An 18,832-nucleotide genomic window follows, 5' to 3' on the forward strand; every position below is an offset into this window, starting at 1 on the left:
TTTTCAGGCAACCAGTGGAATTGGCCAGCACCATCATGCACTGGTCCAGGTGACAATGGATAGCTGCAGGAGGGAGAGGAATGCATCCCATTTCATGACCTCAAACCAGAAGTTCCCCTTATTCCTTCTCCGGAATCTGGCAGAAGTGGGCTGGTGATCTCATCCTGGTGGGAGGGGTTAGTGGGAACTCTGCTGCAGAATCAACTCTGGCAGAGGTGGGAGATACTGAAGCCTGTGAAGCAAGGATACAGCTAGGGATATTATTTGTACTCTGTTCATTTTTTTTTTTTGCATCACTCGGAAATACTGTAGCTTTTTCCTGGCTATATTATGTCTGCAGTTGTCTAAAGTAATGCTTCTAACAACAGGTACATAACTTGCTTACAGACAGGATTGCTAATCTAAAAATAGTATCTTTAATAGTTTTAGAGGGAACCACTGAAAACAAAGTGTACATTTATTAACTGCTGGGGGGGCAACATTTTGAAATGTGCCCATTTTTTAAATGCCAGGTTGGTTGGAAGGCAGTAAAAAGAGTTTGTCGATATAAAATGGAATTTTCTGGCTGCACCCTTGGTGTGAAGTATGACTGTAAATATGATGTTGGACCTGCAGCTACCTTAGACAGCTGAGTATTAGAATGGGCACTGCGCATGGCTGTTATGAAGCAATGCACGGACGCTGATATAGGTCGCAGGAATTACAAGGTAAACCACCCCACAGCCCTCAGTATCCTGACATGCAGTGCCAAAGAAGCAAGGACAGAGTCTATGGGTAAAGGCAATATGTGATAGAGACTAACACAGCATAGTCACGGAAGGACAGTAGAAGTTTATACGACTTTTACTTTCCATGCTATGCAAATTGCAAACTGAAACTTTGATAGCTAAAGAAAAGTTCCAGGGTGATGTTATGAACTGGAGACATTTTCCCCCACTCCTGTCTCATGCTTCTGTGTCATTTATTAATACAAACAACTTTATTACACAGTTAACTGTAATGAATATATGTAATGCAAAATATGTTCTTGGGAGAAATTTTACCACCTAACTTTTCCTGTATATTAATGTGTGTGTTCACAAAACTGTGGCTAGTTATGTCCTAGTTATCATGCAGGAATGTATTATATCTTATGTCATAAAAGAGAAGACACAATGCTCATTGTGTGTTGTAGAATTGTTCACTAAACCAGGTCACTGACTACTAACAGTCACATACTATAAAGCAAATGATATAGAAATATTCCAGAAATAATCAAACCTATGATCCACATTCCTTTATTGTACAAATGGGAAGGCATAACTTGTAAACTGAACACCGTGTTGTGTGTGATTCAGTGCCATTACTAAGCCCAGACAAGCACTCTGGAATATAAACTCCAGATATGGTTAGCAAGAGCATGAAACAAGGATTAAGTTAGGATCAGAACTTCAAGCATATTTACAGTGTTTAAGAATCTAGTGGATCAGTTCTTTCAGGATCAGGAATACAAACCAAAGCAGGTAGCATCACAGCTCATATAATGTCTCTGATGAGGCCTGAAGCCCAGGCTCAACACTGTAGCACTGAAACTACATCAGTGACAAAAGCCTTGGTATGTTCTGGTCTCTAAAATAAAACTTAAAAAAATTAAACCATCATACAACATACAAAATATAACTGACAGGGTAGGAGTTCAGCAAATGGAGTGAAGTCTGAAAGGAAAGCAAAGGCTGATGGACATGACAAAATGGAAAATCAGAACAAGCAAGTTAAACAAAGACAGTTTTTCCTTCTGTGGAGGACATGGCTTGTTGTTATAGGTGCCTACTTATTTCTTATTGCATAGTAGTGGTCTGAGGTGGGTAGCACAAAAAATGAAAATGTTGTCCTGGATACCATATTTATTATTCAGAAATACAGTATTTGATACCATTCCAAGAAAGGTTGAACAGAGTAATGATAAAAAGGCACAGCTCATTAAGGAACATACATCAAGTCCAACTATAGAAATACATTTCAGAATCCACAAAATGTTTCTCCAAAGTAAGCCTGATGGAATAAGCATTTGGATGCCTCAGTTTAATTCTTGTATAATGCATGCACATGAATTTTTGAAACTGAGTTTCCCTTGCCATCTTATAACAAAGGCACAGATTGTGCAGTGTTACATCATAAATCCTTTTCATTTCATATTAAATTACAGTGAAAAAAGTAAAGGCATGATTTGTCTTCATAAATAATGAAAAGAACTTGCCATTGCGACCATTTTGTTTCAATGTGTTTGCTGACAGCTGGATGCTAGCAGTGTGGCCACCATTCTCCGGAAACTTCAGATCTTCCAAATTCACGTCAGTGCTCAGTCTTGCAACTTCCAATTCTGCAGCAGAAAAATGGAATCAAAATGTGAGTACATCCTTCAAAATGGTGGAAACTTGAAGAAGCATTGTAAAAATAGCACCATAAATGTACTTCACTCAGAAAATGTAGCTTTTAAGGAGTCTGCAAACAATTCCCTTCTGCTAGCCAGCTTTGCACAGCAGAATTTACATGTCTATTTATTTATTGCATTGGCACATAGGCTTACCTAAACACAGCCAAAAACAAGCACACTGGGCAAGTAATAGAACTGACATACATAAAAGGCTGAACACAGGTTTAATAGTGCAGATGAAAACAGACTGTTAAGAGAACTATATAACATAATAATGGCAGCTTAGTATAGCAAAGAAATGTATACAGCAGCGCTGTCAAGCAGGTCAAAATAACATTTTAATACCTAGAAGGTACATGAGATAGATACAAACAACAGGGATGCATGCTATTCTCTGGCTGAATTTTGCAGCCATGCAGTCATGACAGTATTAAACCTAACAAGAAGCCCTTCCTTCTTTAGTTAGGTAATCCATTTGTACCAGGTGTAATAAACGTGAAATTAGTAAGGAAGTAGGAAGTAAACTATGTACATATAGGTATGCAGGGCTAGGAGAAAGGTGGGATGCAATAAAGAAAAGTTCCTACACAAGAGAAACTGCAGAGCTACAGTTCTGTTAGCTTTAGAAGGAACCTTGTCTAACGCATAATGCCAGATATGCTGACTGAAGGAGACAAATTCTCATTCCCTACAAATTAATCAATAAAAACAGAATGTAAAAAGTGCACTGCACAAAAACCAACATACACACTTAAATTCCAGGCTCTGGAAAAGCACTAAATCACAGATTCAGTCCAGTCCTAAGCACTAAATCACAGATTCAGTCCAGTCCTAAGCACTAAATCACAGATTCAGTCCAGTCCTAACCACTAAATCACAGATTCAGTCCAGTCCTACTTCACAGCATTTATGATCTAATAAATGCTTGATAATACCTGAAAAGGAAAAAAATATTAGGACCCAATATATTTCAGCAACTCTATAAATGCACTTAATCAAACTCACTGATGACCTAAAAAAAAATAATGGATAAATCATTTGCTGGAGATGAATGATTAAAATAAAGTATTGTGTATAGTTGCACATTTATTTATTTATTTATTGTCATTTGTAGACATACCTACATACCTAATGAAAAACATTAAATATTACAATGAAAAGGTGATCACAAAAGACCTTCGGAATGTTGCACATGCACATTTTTTAGTTTAGATGAAGAAATAGGTGTTTTAGGCTAAAACGGCTTACTGCATCCTTTGGTCCCATCAGTATTTTCTTCCATCCGGTGGTACCACTTAAGTGTTCCTATAGTCAGTGTGCTTTAATCTATACTAGATACACATGATCTGCAGTTCACAGTCAGTGCTTAATTTTTTTTTTCATTGTATAGAAAAAGCAAAAAACAAGCAACTGACCTACAAGGTAACACAAATAGACAAGGAGAACGGCCTTGGGTGAAATGGAGCCCTAGACAAAGAAAGTGCAGTTGTGTACACTTACCGTAAATGCAGATGTTCCAGTGTATTCACTGTTGCAGTCATTACATTTGGGGTATCTGCTTGCAGGTAGCCCTCAGTCGGCCTGATTAACAAAGTCTTGGGTCCTGCATCAGTTGCTGTCCCTTCTTCCATGACGTCAGGTTGTCAGGGGTATAAAACATGCAGCCGACGCCATTACATCAGTTTTTCTTGCCCCAGATGTCAGGTGCCCCCCTAATGGGAAGCAATTAACTATAAAAATACAATGATATACCTCCAACAAAAAAGCAAATACACCAAAAAGCTTTTAAGCATAGTAAAGGAAATTAGAGGTATAGCCAAAAGAAGTTAGGGGGCTGGAGGGAGGGTAACCAGGACTGCAACTGTGAATACACTCGAACATCTACATTTATAGTAAGTGCACACAACTGTACTATGTTCTTTGTGTTTCACTGTTGCAGTCATTACATTTGGGTAGATTCCCAAAGATATGGTTGGGAGGAGGAATTTAGGTAGCATTAGAACCAGTTATAAGGCCCTGCAAGACTGCAGTGGCAAAGCCAACTCTGGATTTAGAGAAAATTGGCAAATATAATGCTTGGTGAAAGTATGTACAGAACCCCAGGCAGCAACTTCTAGGATGTCCCTGGTAGGGACTCCTTTGAGAAAGGTTGTAGAGGTAGATGCAGCCCTGGTGGAGTGAGGTCTGATCCCCTGTGGGATAGATTTTCCATGGTGCTTATAGCAAAAATGAATGCAATGGCCTATCCATTTGGAAATGGTTTGCTTTGAAATAGCCTTCCCCTCTGCCCCTGCAGCAAATGCCACCAGCAGTTGTTCAGATTTCCTTTGAGGTTTAGTCCTGTCCAAGTAGAATCTAAGTTGTCTGTGCACATCTAAGGAATGCAGTATCCATTTCCCTTTGTTCTGTGGATTAGAAAAGAAGGTTGGCAAATGAATGGACTGATTAAGAGCCACACTGGATACCACCTTGGGCATAAAGGATGGATTGGTTCTGAAGGACACCCTGTCAACATGAAAGATGATGAAAGGCTCCACTGCCATAAGGGCCTGTAATTCAGATACCCTTCTTGCTGAAGTGATTGCTAAAAGGAAAGCTGTTTTCCAAGAAAGAAATTTTAAGTCTGCAGTAGCAGCTGGCTTGAAAGGAGGTAGAGTGAGTTCCTCCAAAACAAAGTTAAGGTCCAAGGCTGGGGTTGGAGCTCTACTGGATGGTCTCAAATGTTTTGCCCCTCTGAGGAACTGCTTGAGCAGTGGATGAGAGAAGAGGGGAGGTTCTGTGTTATAATGAGCTAAAATGGCTGAGGTGTGAATTTTGATGGAGGAAAAATACAGGCCCTTGTGAAGCATCTCAGCTAAGTATTCTAAAATCTGAGGTAAACTGGGCACCGCTGTGCTCATCCCTTGAGACTGGTTCCAGGCACAGAATCTTTTCCATTTTTCAGCATACGATTTTCTAGTACTAGGCCTCCTTGCCTTGAAAATGATATCCATCACAGGTTTACTGAGGGATGGTACAGGAGAGATTAGATAATTAGCCAGGCTGCTAGGTTCAGTGTTAGAAGCTGAGAGTGCAGAATCTGGTTCACCTGCTGAGATAACAGGGAAGGAGTCTGAGGCAGGTGCCATGGGGATAACAGTGACACACTATGCAGGAGGGGGTACCAGTGTTGGCGTGGCTAGTCTGGAGCAATCAAAATCATCCTTGGTTTGTCCTGTTTGATTTTTAGTAGTACTTTGGAGAGCAGAGGCAGAGGGGGAAGGCATAGACTGATAGGTTTTTCCAGCTGAAGGACAGAGCATCCACTTTCCAGGCTTGTTTGTGGGGAGCCCTTGTGCAAAATTTGTCCAATTGGTAGTTCTGGGGAGAGGCAAACAGGTCTATATCTGGGCTCCCCCATTTGCTTGTCAACATGTTGAAAATCCTTGGTTCCAGTTTCCACTCGTGTGGGTCCATGAGGTTTCTGCTTAGTCCATCTGCCAGTGTATTTAATTTTCCTGGCAGGAATTGAGCTTGTAGGTGCACTTGGTAGCTCAAGGCTGTGTTCCACAATGCCATGGCTAGTCTGCAGAGGGGGTAAGAATGTGTACCCCCCTGCTTGTTTATGTACCACATAACAGTGGTGTTGTCCATCTTTACCATTAGTTGTTCTGGAAGAATGCGGTCCTTGAAGGCTGTTAGAGCACTCTGTACAGCTAACATTTCTTTTTGATTGATATGCAGGTGCATTTGACATGGGTTCCATTTGCCCTGAATGCACTTCCCTGCCAGGTGAGTCCCCCATGCATAGTCTGATGCATCTGCTGTTAGGGTTTGGGTGGCAGGGGGTGGTGTGAAAAGTAGTCCCTTGTTTTGGTGGCAGGCCTCTGCCCACCAAATGAACTCTAGGCATAGGCAAGGTATGATAGGAATCATTGCTTCTAGATCCTGAGAATGTTGACACCATAGGCTTTTTAGATACCATTGTAGTTTCCTCATATGCAGTCTTGCATATGGAATTAGAAGAATGCAGGAGGCCATGAACTCCAAGGCTTGCAGTATTTGTCTTGCAGATAGGAGGGTTTTTGTGGCCACTTGTCTGAAGTAGGTTGTCAAATTAATTTTTTTTCTCTGGTATGAGATAAGCCATCTGGGAAGTTGTATTCAAGCTTGCTCCCAGGAATATAATTTGTTGACAAGGTACCAGGAGTGATTTCTTTTCATTTATGGTGTACCCCAGACAAGTTAGAATCCTTTGTACAAAGGCCAGATGATCTAAAAGTAACTCCTGGCTTTCTGCCTGAATTAGACAATCATACAGGTATGGGTATATTTGAATATTTATTTGCCTGCAAAAAGCAATAACTAGGGCTAGGCACTTAGTGAATATCCTGGGCGCAGTAGATAAGCCAAAGGACAGTGCAGAGAACTGATAGTGTATGTAGCCTGCTTTGAAGCGTAGGTATCTTCTACAAGATTCCCTGATTGGGATGTGCAGGTATGCTTCTTTTAAATCTAGTGTTGCCAACCAGGCATCTTTGCCTAACATAGGAAGTAATTGGTGAAGAGCCAGCATCTTGAATTTTGGAATCTCCAAAAAGGTGTTTAGAGTAGACAGGTCCAGGATAGGACGCCATGAATTGTCTTTTCTGGGTACCAGGAAAAGTCTTGAGTAGAAACCTTGTCCCTTTTCCTCTTCTGGTACCAGTTGAATAGCCCCTATGCTTAAGAGAGAAAGTACTTGTTTTTGGGCCTCTGCCCACTGATTTGGGGGTAGGTCCAGCCATCCGCTTAGTGTTGGCAATGTGTGGAAGTGAAATCTGTATTCCTGGGACACTATATTTAAAACCCATTTGTCCTGGGTAATGAGTTCCCAGTTTTTTGCATGAAGAGCAATCTTCCCCAAAGGGGCAGTCAGTTGATAAGTGCTTGGAAATTTTAAAAGGAAGTCATTGAGACAGTTTACCATAGGGGGGAGTCTTATTACTCCCAGATTTGGAAGTGGAGGCCCCCCACTGCTTAGTCCTGTGTGTCCCCTGGGATTGAAACCTGGGGTTTTTGCTGTGTCTGGGTTTGGCTTGAGAAGACCTTGAAGAGGCTGGAAAGGACCAATTCTTAGAGGGCCAGTGCCTACTAAATCTAGGAGGCTGAACTTGTAAGAAATCTTTAACAATTTGCATAGATTTAGCTTTATCTTCCATCTTTTTGAAAACTTCCTCAGCCTTGTTGCCAAACAGGTGGTCCTGAGTTAAGGGAGCATCCAACAATTTAGCTTTAACATGATCAGGCAAAGATTGCTCCTTAAGCCAAGCATGCCTTCTGAGCACAGATCCAGTGACAGCAGCCCTGCAAGAGGCCTCTAATAAATCAAAACCACACTGCAAAGTATGTTTTCCAACTTGTTCAGCAGAATGCATTAAATCCTGTAATTCTTTATTTTCCACACAGTCAGGAATCAACATAATTTTCTGTTTAAGCAATCCAATAACATGTTGCTGATACTTTAACAAATAAAACTGACAGTTTAAAGCCCTAATGGCCAAGGTTGCAGAAGTGTAAACCTTCTTACTCCAGCTATCCAGCACCCTGGAATCTCTATCAGAAGGGGTAGTATTTTTAGCAGTAGAAGCCTTAATACCCTTGGGCCCCTGTGAAATAGTCTCTGGATCTTTAATAGGATTTTTAAAAAGGAACTTGTGTGACTCAGGGACCCTGTAATATCTATCAGGTTTTCTGGGAGTAGGAGGCAAGAAATCAGGGGCCAAACTAGATTCCGAAAAAGCATCATCAACAATGTGTAGTACAGGATGAATAGCTAAAGGCCTATGCTGAGGTAGGAGTAAGAAATCCCTAAGACTGTTTTTGAATAAGAAAAATCCTGGCTTTCCCAGTGGAAATGCTCCCTTAGAATATGTAAGGTTTCCCCAAATTAAAAATGCTCTGGAGGGGAAGCAGAGGGAATGGAGTCCTCTGCATCAGAATCCTCATAAGTAGATAAGGGCAAATCCAAATCATCAGAAGAATCAGAAAAAACAGAATCCTGGTCAGAAGATTCATAAACAACTTCAGTCCTAGGCCTCTTATAAGGGGGGGGACTACCCCTGATTAGAGTTATTAGATCTTCAGCCATTCTTATCATTTGTTTTTTAGGCATAGAGGCCTGAACATGTGGCCTGGGCATTGGTTTTTAGGCTTGGTTCGAGATTTAGGCCTAAGTGAAGAAGGAGGCGTCGGTTTAATATGCAAGTCCGTAGGCCTGAATACACCCTCAGAAGCCGGTGCCTGCACAGCGGCTCCGGAAACATCCAAGGTAGAGACATCCACAGGTTCCATAGTTGAAGCATCTCACGGCATACTGGACTGCGAATGGGTCTCAGTAGAGGCCTGCGAATCAGAAGTAGCGGTTATCAGGGGCTGCAAAAGGGCCTCACTGAGTACCGGCGAACTGGCGACAGGCTTAGGAGAAGCGTCGTCAGCAGTTTTCAACCTCGGCAGCCTGTCTCTGTCTTTATCTTTGTGTTTTTTCGGAATCCCGGTAGTCAGATGGCTAACCGACGACATTTCTGGATAATTAAACTGAGAACCGAAATATTTAGAGGCAAATGATTAAATAAAGCACAAAACCGACAACAAGGTACATCGTGGTCAGGGCCTAGGCAAGGAATACAGTACGAATGAAAATCTTTATGAGGTATTTGCTTTCCACAAGTAATGCAATTGTTAACTTTTACTGACATTGGTAAGGAGTAAGAAGAAGTTTCCCCAATGGGGTACTTAGCTTTAGCTGAAGACTTCGGTTCTGAAACTCAAAAACGAAAATTTCAGGAGTCGGCTGACCAGCACTTGCGAACTGCTTCTGCTTTGGAAACAACACGGCAAGAAAGACTGATGTAATGGCGTAGGCTGCATGTTTTATACCCCTGATGACCTGACGTCATGGAAGAAGGGACAGCAACCGACGCAGGATCCAAGACTGTTAATTAGGCCGACTGAGGGCTACCTGCAAGCAGATAACCCAAATGTAATGACTGCAACAGTGAAACACGAAGAATATCTCTGTGGTCTGCCCCTCTGCTACTCAGCAGTGCCCCCCCTCCACACACACAATCTCAGCAACCATCATCCCCGCATCCTAGCCTCAATACACCACCCAAATTACTTCCTTCATTTTTTGCACTTCATTTTACTGCTTGGATTTTACTTACATCCTTTCAACAGACAGACGCACACACACAAACACACACACACACACACACACACACACACACACACACACACACACACACACACACACACACACACACACACACACACACACACACGAACTGTGCAAGACTTGACTGTAACAACTGAGAAAGAACAAATAAATTACAATTTGGACTTGGGGAATGATATGGCTAATGAAGCCACAGGGTGCTGAATAGTCTGAGGTGCATTTTAGTGCTCTGTTTTCAAACACTTTGATCTAATGATGGTCTAAACAGAAAATATTTATATTTCCTTTCAAGGAAGAAATAAACTGTGTCCAAGACTTAATTTTCAAAGCAGAGAAGCTAGCAGTTCCCAACAGACTGTGAAGATGAACGCTATGAGAACACATAAATCAATTCTGAGAATAGTATCTACCTCCCTCTCCGTCTTAAAATAAGTTAGTCATGTTCTGTGTACCCCTAATGCAAAACAAATGAGGACAGTCATATATTTTAAATTGTTGCTGTCATACATAAAAATTACATGTTTCCTTGCCCCTTCTACAAAAGACAGACAGCTTCTGTGTACCCCCTCTGATGTTAGATTGGGACAAAAGTTAAAGAACCAATGACTTTGTGATATATATATATACACATATATACACAAAGCATGCCTCCTTACCCCAGCCCTCAAAACATATCCACCTGCATACAAGTCAGATGACTAATAGTGATAAAGGCATCAAAATAAGAATTACAGTAATGTATTCCAGCCTGCTGCCTCTGGACACCACTATGCTCCAAGACAAGCTGGAGTTACTTTCTGTGCACACCTTTGAGGTTTAGCTGTACTGATAAATAAATACAACCACATTGTCCCCATCTCCCCACACAACCTATAGTGACCTTCTGAGTATACAAGTGAATAAGGATTGGGACAAAAGTTAAAGAACCAGTGGCTGCATTAATATACTTTGTGATATATATTTAGACTAGGTGGAGCCAATGGCAAATACTGAGGAGAGCCCCTTCCTAACACTGTGTAAAAATGCCCTTACAAATCAGGTGGTCTGAGGGCTATAAGGCCAAGAAAAGCTCAGAGGGGCTGCATGTTCTGTGATGCCTTATATTTGAAAGATAATTATTTCATGTTTCTTTTTTTATCATAAGGCAGAAGAAATATGCATGTGCCCCTGTCAATATTGATGCTGCAGGACAGAGATATACATATACACTTAGATATACATAAGCCACATCAATGATCATTTTTATACAGATAAGCAAATGCAGCTATGTGACACTGCTCCTGCCAAGATAGATTGATGACAGAACAGCAGCAGGGATAACTCTCTTTTAGCCACAGATGGCCTTCATATACATCAATTGTGACCACTTTGTTGACTGTGTAAATCTCAGTTGTCTGAATGTGATCTTTAACAAAATGGCTTCAGTAAAGTATTCCAGCTTGCTTCACAAAAATGCACACTGGTCTGGCAAAGCCAGAATAATGATTGTCATTTCCATCCATAGACAACCCCATAATCAGCAATTATAGCCACTTTCTTGATTATGTACATCTCAGGTGTCTAACTGCGATAGAAAAATAACAGCTACATTAATACATTTCATATTTTTTTTCACATAAATGCTCAAAATTGCAACCACAAAATATCAACACACAAAATATTGACAAAAATGGGGAGTATCAAAAAACAATATTTTTGCAGAGATGCAAGCCCCCCCACCACCACCACTACTTAAATATACCAACTCTGAGGTTGCATTACTGTGGGGAAAGGAAATATAGCCTTCCCTGCTGTAACAATAATTTGTTGAAATTTTGAGTTTTACATATTTTAGGTAGATATTTTGAATGTCAGTATTACTAACATTAGATAAAATTAACAGGACCTGCGTGTGTGTGTGTGTGTGTGTGTGTGTGTGTGTGTGTATATATATATATATATATATATATATATATATATATATATATATATATATATATATATATGTATGCTTGTATATATAGATACACATTTGTGTACATAGCTACACAACCCTACATACACTCCCCCTCCCCTGTAAAGTGCATTTAAATTCCAATTCCACCAATATGGGCATTATTCCTGCAAAGCCAGATTAATGATGGTTTGTCTTAAGCAAACAACAGTAGTGAACACAGTCAGTCACTTTCATCCACAAAGACAGCTTTCAAGATCAGATGTTATACCCACTTTGTTTACTATATACCTGAGACATCCAGCTATATTAAAAATAATAGCTTCAGTAATGTATTTTACTTGGCAGCTAGTCCTACCACCATCCACAATTTCTAAAAATAAAAATAAATCCTGCTGTTGGAAGTGTATAGTGCTACCAGCCAACCACTCAAAACAGCTGTCAGTACAAAAGGTATCAGCTGCAATCCAGACTATCCTATGCAAACAATTATAGTGATACTGGCTATAAGCACCCACTGATATTTATATCTGCACTCCAGCCATTATATCTACCTCCACCATTAAATATTTTCAGGCTTTCTGCTTCTTGCCATCCTACCCATGACCTAAGCAATGAATCAGAGGGCCCATCTTTGTCTAGATCATGGGTGGGATGGAGCAGAAACTCAGCAAAATGAGTGCTAAGCTGTACAGCACCTCCCCCATACAGCCCTGCAGCCCTTTGGAAAAGTGCCCCTAGCTGAATCCTAAGACCATCCATGCATGCATAATGGAGAATAAAAGAAACAATTGGAATAGTTTGCAAAGTAATTAAAACAAAGAGTAACAAGTTCTTCAGTAACGCAAGATAACATGAATATCCATGTCTGACTGAGTTAGATCACATCCATAAACATTTCCATAATGCTTTCCAACCATTGACTTTTTTCTTGAATTTAGGACAGAAATTTATGCAGTTAAACATTTAGTTATATAGGAAGAAAGTCTTGTTGAGAAAATCTTGCATGTTAGTCCACTGAGTTGTTATACAAAGCTTTACTAAAGCTAATAACGATACAAACAGCAATGCGTTATCTTTATTTCTAAAGTATAACCTACATTTTAAGATGTCCTGCTTCCAGGACAAATCAACTGCTATTAATACTGAAGTTATGAACTTCTCATTAATACAAGACCATTGTTTATTCAGTGATAGGAAATGCCAAAATAAATGCAAAATGTTTGCACTTAAATTACCATATTCTGAACAAACATGAAGGAAACCTGGGTAATAAGTTTTTTTCTGGAATTAGTTAAATAAGCATTAAAATAAGTCATAAATCATATGCATGAAAAGCTTATTAAAAGGGATGGAAGCTGGGTGTTTTCCATATGTTTAACCATATTTTGTAATTTTTTTTCACTGAAAAATCCTGCTCATAACATGAGTGAAAAGTCTGCTTTTTAAAATTTTAAATTCACTGCCTACTTACATGTAGTGGAACATGTTTGGGAGATAGTAAATTCTAATTCAAAGTTAAGAAAAGCGCAAATTTCACTATATCACAAATTTCATTCTTAAAAAGTCCAGAATTTAAATATAGCTTTTAAATAATGTTAGAAAATTTGAGTCTGAACTTATGCAAGACTTTTATTCAGACTCTGAGAAATAGCTATAAGAATTACAATCATCAGAATTAAATACAGAATTTACTTTAATATGTTTTGAGTCAAGGCCTCAACAGTCAAATTAAATCTTTTTAAATTATTGGCATCGATAACGCACACTCAGAAACAACAAACTAAGATTTAAGCTTTAAGCATAGTGACAAAGTAATGAATGATAAAAAAGTTTACAAAACTGTGTTATTATTTCTTTTCAAACATGCATAGCTATGCCAATACTGCTCCATACGAATCTGATGTTCAGAACTATTTATACTTAATAATATATACATATATATATATATATATATATATATATATATATATATATTTTATATATATATAGATATATATATGGATCCATGTCAGATGGACGAAGGCGCACTTCAACGAAGACTACATCGTCGAGACGACTCCGCCAACAGGATGAATCCCCAACAATGTAAGTAGTGTGGCATGGGAGTTAGTCCCATTCCCTCACTGCAGTGCGATCTCGGAGTTGGTATATTTAAGTAGGGGGGTGTGGGAGGCACAGCCCCCCACAGGGGTGGGTGCAGGAGGGTTTGCCCCCATGCTATACATGTTGTGATGTGGTTTTTAAGTGTATTATGGAAACGGGAATGTATTCCGTTCCATAACACATTGACTTACTGCCAATTGGCGGAGTCGTCTCGGCAATGTGGTCTTTGTTGAAGTGCGCTTTCGTCCATCTGACATGGACACATATATATATATATATATATATATATATATATATATATATATCTATATGTGTGTATATATTGGTTCACTTTGGAATCTCAAAATACTGAAATATCGAATTTCAGTATCTCGAGACGAAAGTGTCGAATCTGCAGTTGCGCGAATCTTCAAAATGTTGAATATGGAAATCTCGAACCTGTAGTGGTGATGGTGCATTTGGTAAGTGTAATGTTTTTTAAGGGTTTTGGGGAGGGTTTGTGTGAGTGTATTGAGGAGTTCTAGGTGTGGGTTAGGATATGTAGGTAAGCGTGTGAGTGTGTAAGTGTTGAGAGTGGTCGTGTTTGTATGTATGTGATGTGTGTTTTTGTAAGGGGGGTTTAGAATGTGTGGTAGTGGGTTTGCTGTCTTTCGATTTTTAGTGCAACCTCTGAGTTAGTATATATAAGTAGGGGGGTGGGGGGAGCAGCCCCCCACATGGGTGGTGCAGGGGGGGCTTGCCCCCCTCCTTATAGGAAATGTGTGTGTGTGTGTGTGTTAGTTTTGTTGCGTTTGTGTGTGTTGGCTTGGTTTGTTGTAGTGTCGGGAGGTAGGTGTGTTTATGTTTTTAAATTTCTCGGTTTTGAGGTTTCGGGTTATTGAGTTTTCGGCTTTATAGTCTCGAGATACTGAAATTCGATATTTCAGTATTTAGGGATTATAAAGTGAATCTATATATATATATATATATATATATATATATATATATATATATATATGCTTTACTCTCATTATGTCGGACCGGACTCGGTCGAACGCTGCTTACATCGACCCACATCCACGAAAGTTGACATTGCTGAATCCAGACATTGACGAATTACATCTCGAATGCGACCATGGAATGGGCTTTAATATGGGTCAAGATAGGAGCAAGATGTGTAATTCGGCAATGTTACCATTCGATCCCCTACCTTTCGTTGAAGTGGATTCGTTTGAATCCACTTCAGCACAATGATAGTAAACCTATATATATATATATATATATATATATATATATATATATATATATATATATATATAAAATAGTTTTATCAAGCATCAATAATCTTTTTCTAAGGCTTAAATTACTAGAAATTCAGCTGTCCTATTTCTGTCTTGCCAGATGTTTCAGTTAACATAATTTCCTTTTCTTAACCAGAGAAGCAAGTTTTTAGAGTTGGCAGACACCATTTTGGAACACTACCTCTTTGGCATTCTCTTCGTGTCTCATGAGAATACTTTAATAAGTACTGATGAAAATGTGCTGAGTGCAGAACTTATTATTTTATGTTGGGAATATCAAGAAATCAGCATTTATTATTAATAAGGCAAAGGATTAGTAGGCTTCATGATCTTTCCTTAGGATATCAGCTTTGTGCATGTAATTTTTCCAGTGAGATTGCTATTAAAGAAATAAATGGAAAGAAAATAGAGGTTTTGACCGAAATACATGCTTTCAGTTTTCATTCATGCATGCCTTCAATTTCTGACAATGCACACAGAAAAAAAGCATCATACATTTTTACCCGTTATGCACAATGCTGTTTCAGAAGTACTGCCAGGCCCTTTCCTGCTTACTTGGGGCATCTCATTATTTCATCATAGCTGTAGCTCTTCCAGTCCATCATTTCATACACAATCAGAAACGTGTGTGTGTGTGTGTGTGTGTGTGTGTGTGTGTGTGTGTGTGTGTGTGTGTGTGTGTGTGTGTGTGTGTGTGCGTGCGTGCGTGTGTGTGTGTGTGTGTGACTGTATGCATGTATGCATTTCTAAAGACTGTCAGAAGGTATCAACAAAAGCGGTTGTATGTAAACCATGTTTTACATATTATCTTGCTATAAAAGCCCCCCAACGGCCCTTTAGAAATGTATTCTTAGTTATTCAAAGATGCCTACACCAGCAAAACACATTTATTGCACAATGTAGAGAAAGTGCTGCAGAAGCTGTAGAAAGTGTGGAAAGGTGGACTAGTGATACAGAGTTTACTGCACTGATTAGAATGGGTTTCAGCAACAACAACCATCACTCCTCAATTCTGTCCTCTAGTGTCACGGTTTAAGCACAATGCAACAGGACTGCCAGTCTGCCCAACACTATATGCTTTTGGACTCCATTAGTTTTGGCTTCCTTTGTTTTTATTCTGTGCTGTGCATCACCACAAAAGTGTAATTTTAATCAAGACAGTACCTCCTGTAGGGCAATGGAGGAGTAAGTGTCAACAACCCCAGAAAATATGTATCACGTGAGGCCACCAAACCTCTGGCTTATCTCTGTCACAACTAGACCTACAAAGGAACTACACATGCAAAATGCAGAAATTAGAAGCAGTTCCCATGTTAGACTACTTGCACAGGATGACCCTAGTGATGACTTATTAACATTCAAATGCTACCCTTCACCTGCTCAGTCCCTGTACATGTAGTAGGAAGAATGTGTACAAGAAATGTATGTTTGTGTACATCATTTTTTCCAAAGCTGTATAGCTGCCCCAGGTGAGGGAAAGGGAGTGCTTTATCGGCCTCTGATGATAATTTTTGGATAACTACACCACATTGGATGTGCTCAACTTACAGCTGTGCTCTCAGCTTCCATTCAAAACCATGAATCTGTGACTTCTAACAAATTACTGAGTCAATCACTCAATCTAGTAAAAGCGTTTTGATTGTTCAAATAGAAATCTCCCACTTAAATCACTGTCTTGTAGTTTTATTGATGTGTTTGTGAGTTGTGTTACAATCTGCCATGAAATTAAAATAAAAAGAGGAAACAGTTTAGTGAGTTGAATCATCACTGATAACTAATGTCAAATGTGTCTGTCTTCATTTGGGCAATGTGCCTTGTTCACATCATCTGCAGGAGAGGTTCTATAAACCTACCTTCAACCCTGTCTCATAGAACAAGACAAGTCAGATGATTTCTTGTAAATATTCCCTTTGAAACAAGGCAAACAAAGGGACTGGACTGTTACTTTTTATTAAATGTTCATTTTTTCCATAGTTGGCAGCAGAGCTATTTTCATGGTCTAACAAAAGCATGTCTTGTACTGTGCAAAAGCACTGTTTTTGCAAAATCAGAAATTAATTTCTCTCTCAGGCATGATGACATGCTCTTAAAAATATGCCTTATTCTTCCTGTACTCTTATTTCTCTTGTCAGATACGTAACCTTTTCTTCCTGTCCAAAAAGTGGCCTAAGCTAATATCAACTGAGGATAAGTTACATAAACTAGAAAAAAATGTACATGTAGGGTCTAGTTGCTTAGATTTATTGTTGCGTTCGGAATTCTCTCCCCTTGGCTTCAGACATAGCTGATGAGGATTTAGTACAAGGGGGACTTTGCTATCAGCCAGCATTACAAAGTGAGGTCGTAGACTGACAAATTACCTGGAGCAGCATTTGTTTAAATACAGAAGAGAGCTACAGTTGCGGGTACTGGACTTGTGAAACACACAAGCTTGCAAGGATGAGCGTGACTTCAGACAGTTGGAAATATTTCACTATACCAAGAGTAACTATTGTCTGAGGGACATCTTAACAGGTTTTATTTGCAATTTTTTTTCAATTAGCAGCCCTGAAACAAAAATCTCTGTTAGTTACATTAATCACATTTTCAGCACATTTCTCTGCATGAATAGCAATCTATAAACAAACATTTCAAGCCACCTATCTGTGTGTTTGACTTGATTTCATTTTAGCTTGCAGAACTTACGGATATTTTCTGTGTTCTCCCTGACAATATCTGTTTTGAGAAGGTTGTCAGCTAGAACGAAAGCACCTTTCTCCACAGTGTCAAGCAGCATAGTGGCAGCACGCAGCTGGTCACTGGTGGTCAGATTTCTCCAGGCGTTGTGGGACTCGGGCTGAAGGAGGTTGTTAACAGTCTCTACCATTGCCTAGAAAGGAGAAAATAACAATGACAAAAGGTCTCCAGTGAGTCCTTCCAAGCTGTCAGCAGTCAAAAGATACAAGACACCATGCCAGTTCGGCCCAGTAGTCAACAAAGGCATTTAATTTATTTTTTTTCTTTTTCTAGGTCATGTAACAGTCAACAACAGGGGCACTCATTATTTCAGTTTGCAAATGTCTGTCTGACTCTGCATGGTAGGAAAACCTTATTTTTTATTTGTCTTATTGTAAATATCAACCTCAAGCGTTATCTCTTAATTCCACTGGCTGACTTCTTACACTGAGTACATTCCTTAAATCAGTAAGGCTCATACTAAGGAAAATACACCTGTCAAAAGAAATGTTCTCTCCCATCAGTGATTCAACTTGTTGGTTTTCAACTATAGCAAATTCAGTCATGGCAGGTTATGGCAGATGCTTTTTGTAAATTTGCAAGGTTTGCTATTCATTCGTAAACTATATACATACAAAAGTCACACTGTAGAAGAAATACTGAAAATGTGCAATAAATTATTTATTACATATCTTCATCATTAGAGTCTAACAACCCCTCCCTCTAGATATGCATATGCATGAGCACGCATATCTTCATCATTAGAGTCTAACAACCCCTCCCTCTAGATATGCATATGCATGAGCACGCACAGACACATACACATAAACACACCACACACACACACACACACACACACACACACACACACACACACACACACACACACACGTACCCTCATACAAAAATAAACAAAAATACGCAAATGCATATTTTCTGGTGGCGCCATTTTAAATCCCCTACTAGCGTGTGGCTGCTGAGCGTCCCTGGCTTTTATCTTCTATTTACATTCTGTTCTCACTACTTTTACCTAATCTTTTCTGCTACTGGTCGTGCCCCGATGGATATCCAAGACCAACAACATTCAGTTATCATACCCTGTTTGTCCTACTCCATCATGGGAAACCAAAGTATTCCTTGAACTGTACTCCAAGATAACTAAAGAAAGTATGTCAAACGAGGTTCTACCT

General features: G+C 39.4%; 1 protein-coding gene across 15 annotated transcripts in view; it reads right to left on the bottom strand.

Annotated features, from left to right (window-relative positions):
* ADGRL3 (adhesion G protein-coupled receptor L3) overlaps positions 1 to 18,832 on the bottom strand; it is a 3,684,852-nt gene that overhangs the window by 409,314 nt on the left and 3,256,706 nt on the right. For all 15 annotated transcript variants that reach the window (XM_044060915.1, XM_044060918.1, XM_044060917.1 and 12 more), the window contains 2 exons: positions 17,613 to 17,796; positions 2,237 to 2,359 (listed from right to left, as the gene is read on the bottom strand). In XM_044060915.1, the coding sequence (XP_043916850.1) occupies positions 2,237 to 2,359; positions 17,613 to 17,796 (307 nt within the window). The remainder of the gene's footprint in view (positions 1 to 2,236; positions 2,360 to 17,612; positions 17,797 to 18,832) is intronic.

Source organism: Protopterus annectens, chromosome 2.part0 (genome assembly GCF_019279795.1).
Source record: "Protopterus annectens isolate FY-2018-M chromosome 2.part0, PAN1.0, whole genome shotgun sequence".
NCBI classification, from domain to species: Eukaryota; Metazoa; Chordata; order Ceratodontiformes; family Protopteridae; genus Protopterus; species Protopterus annectens.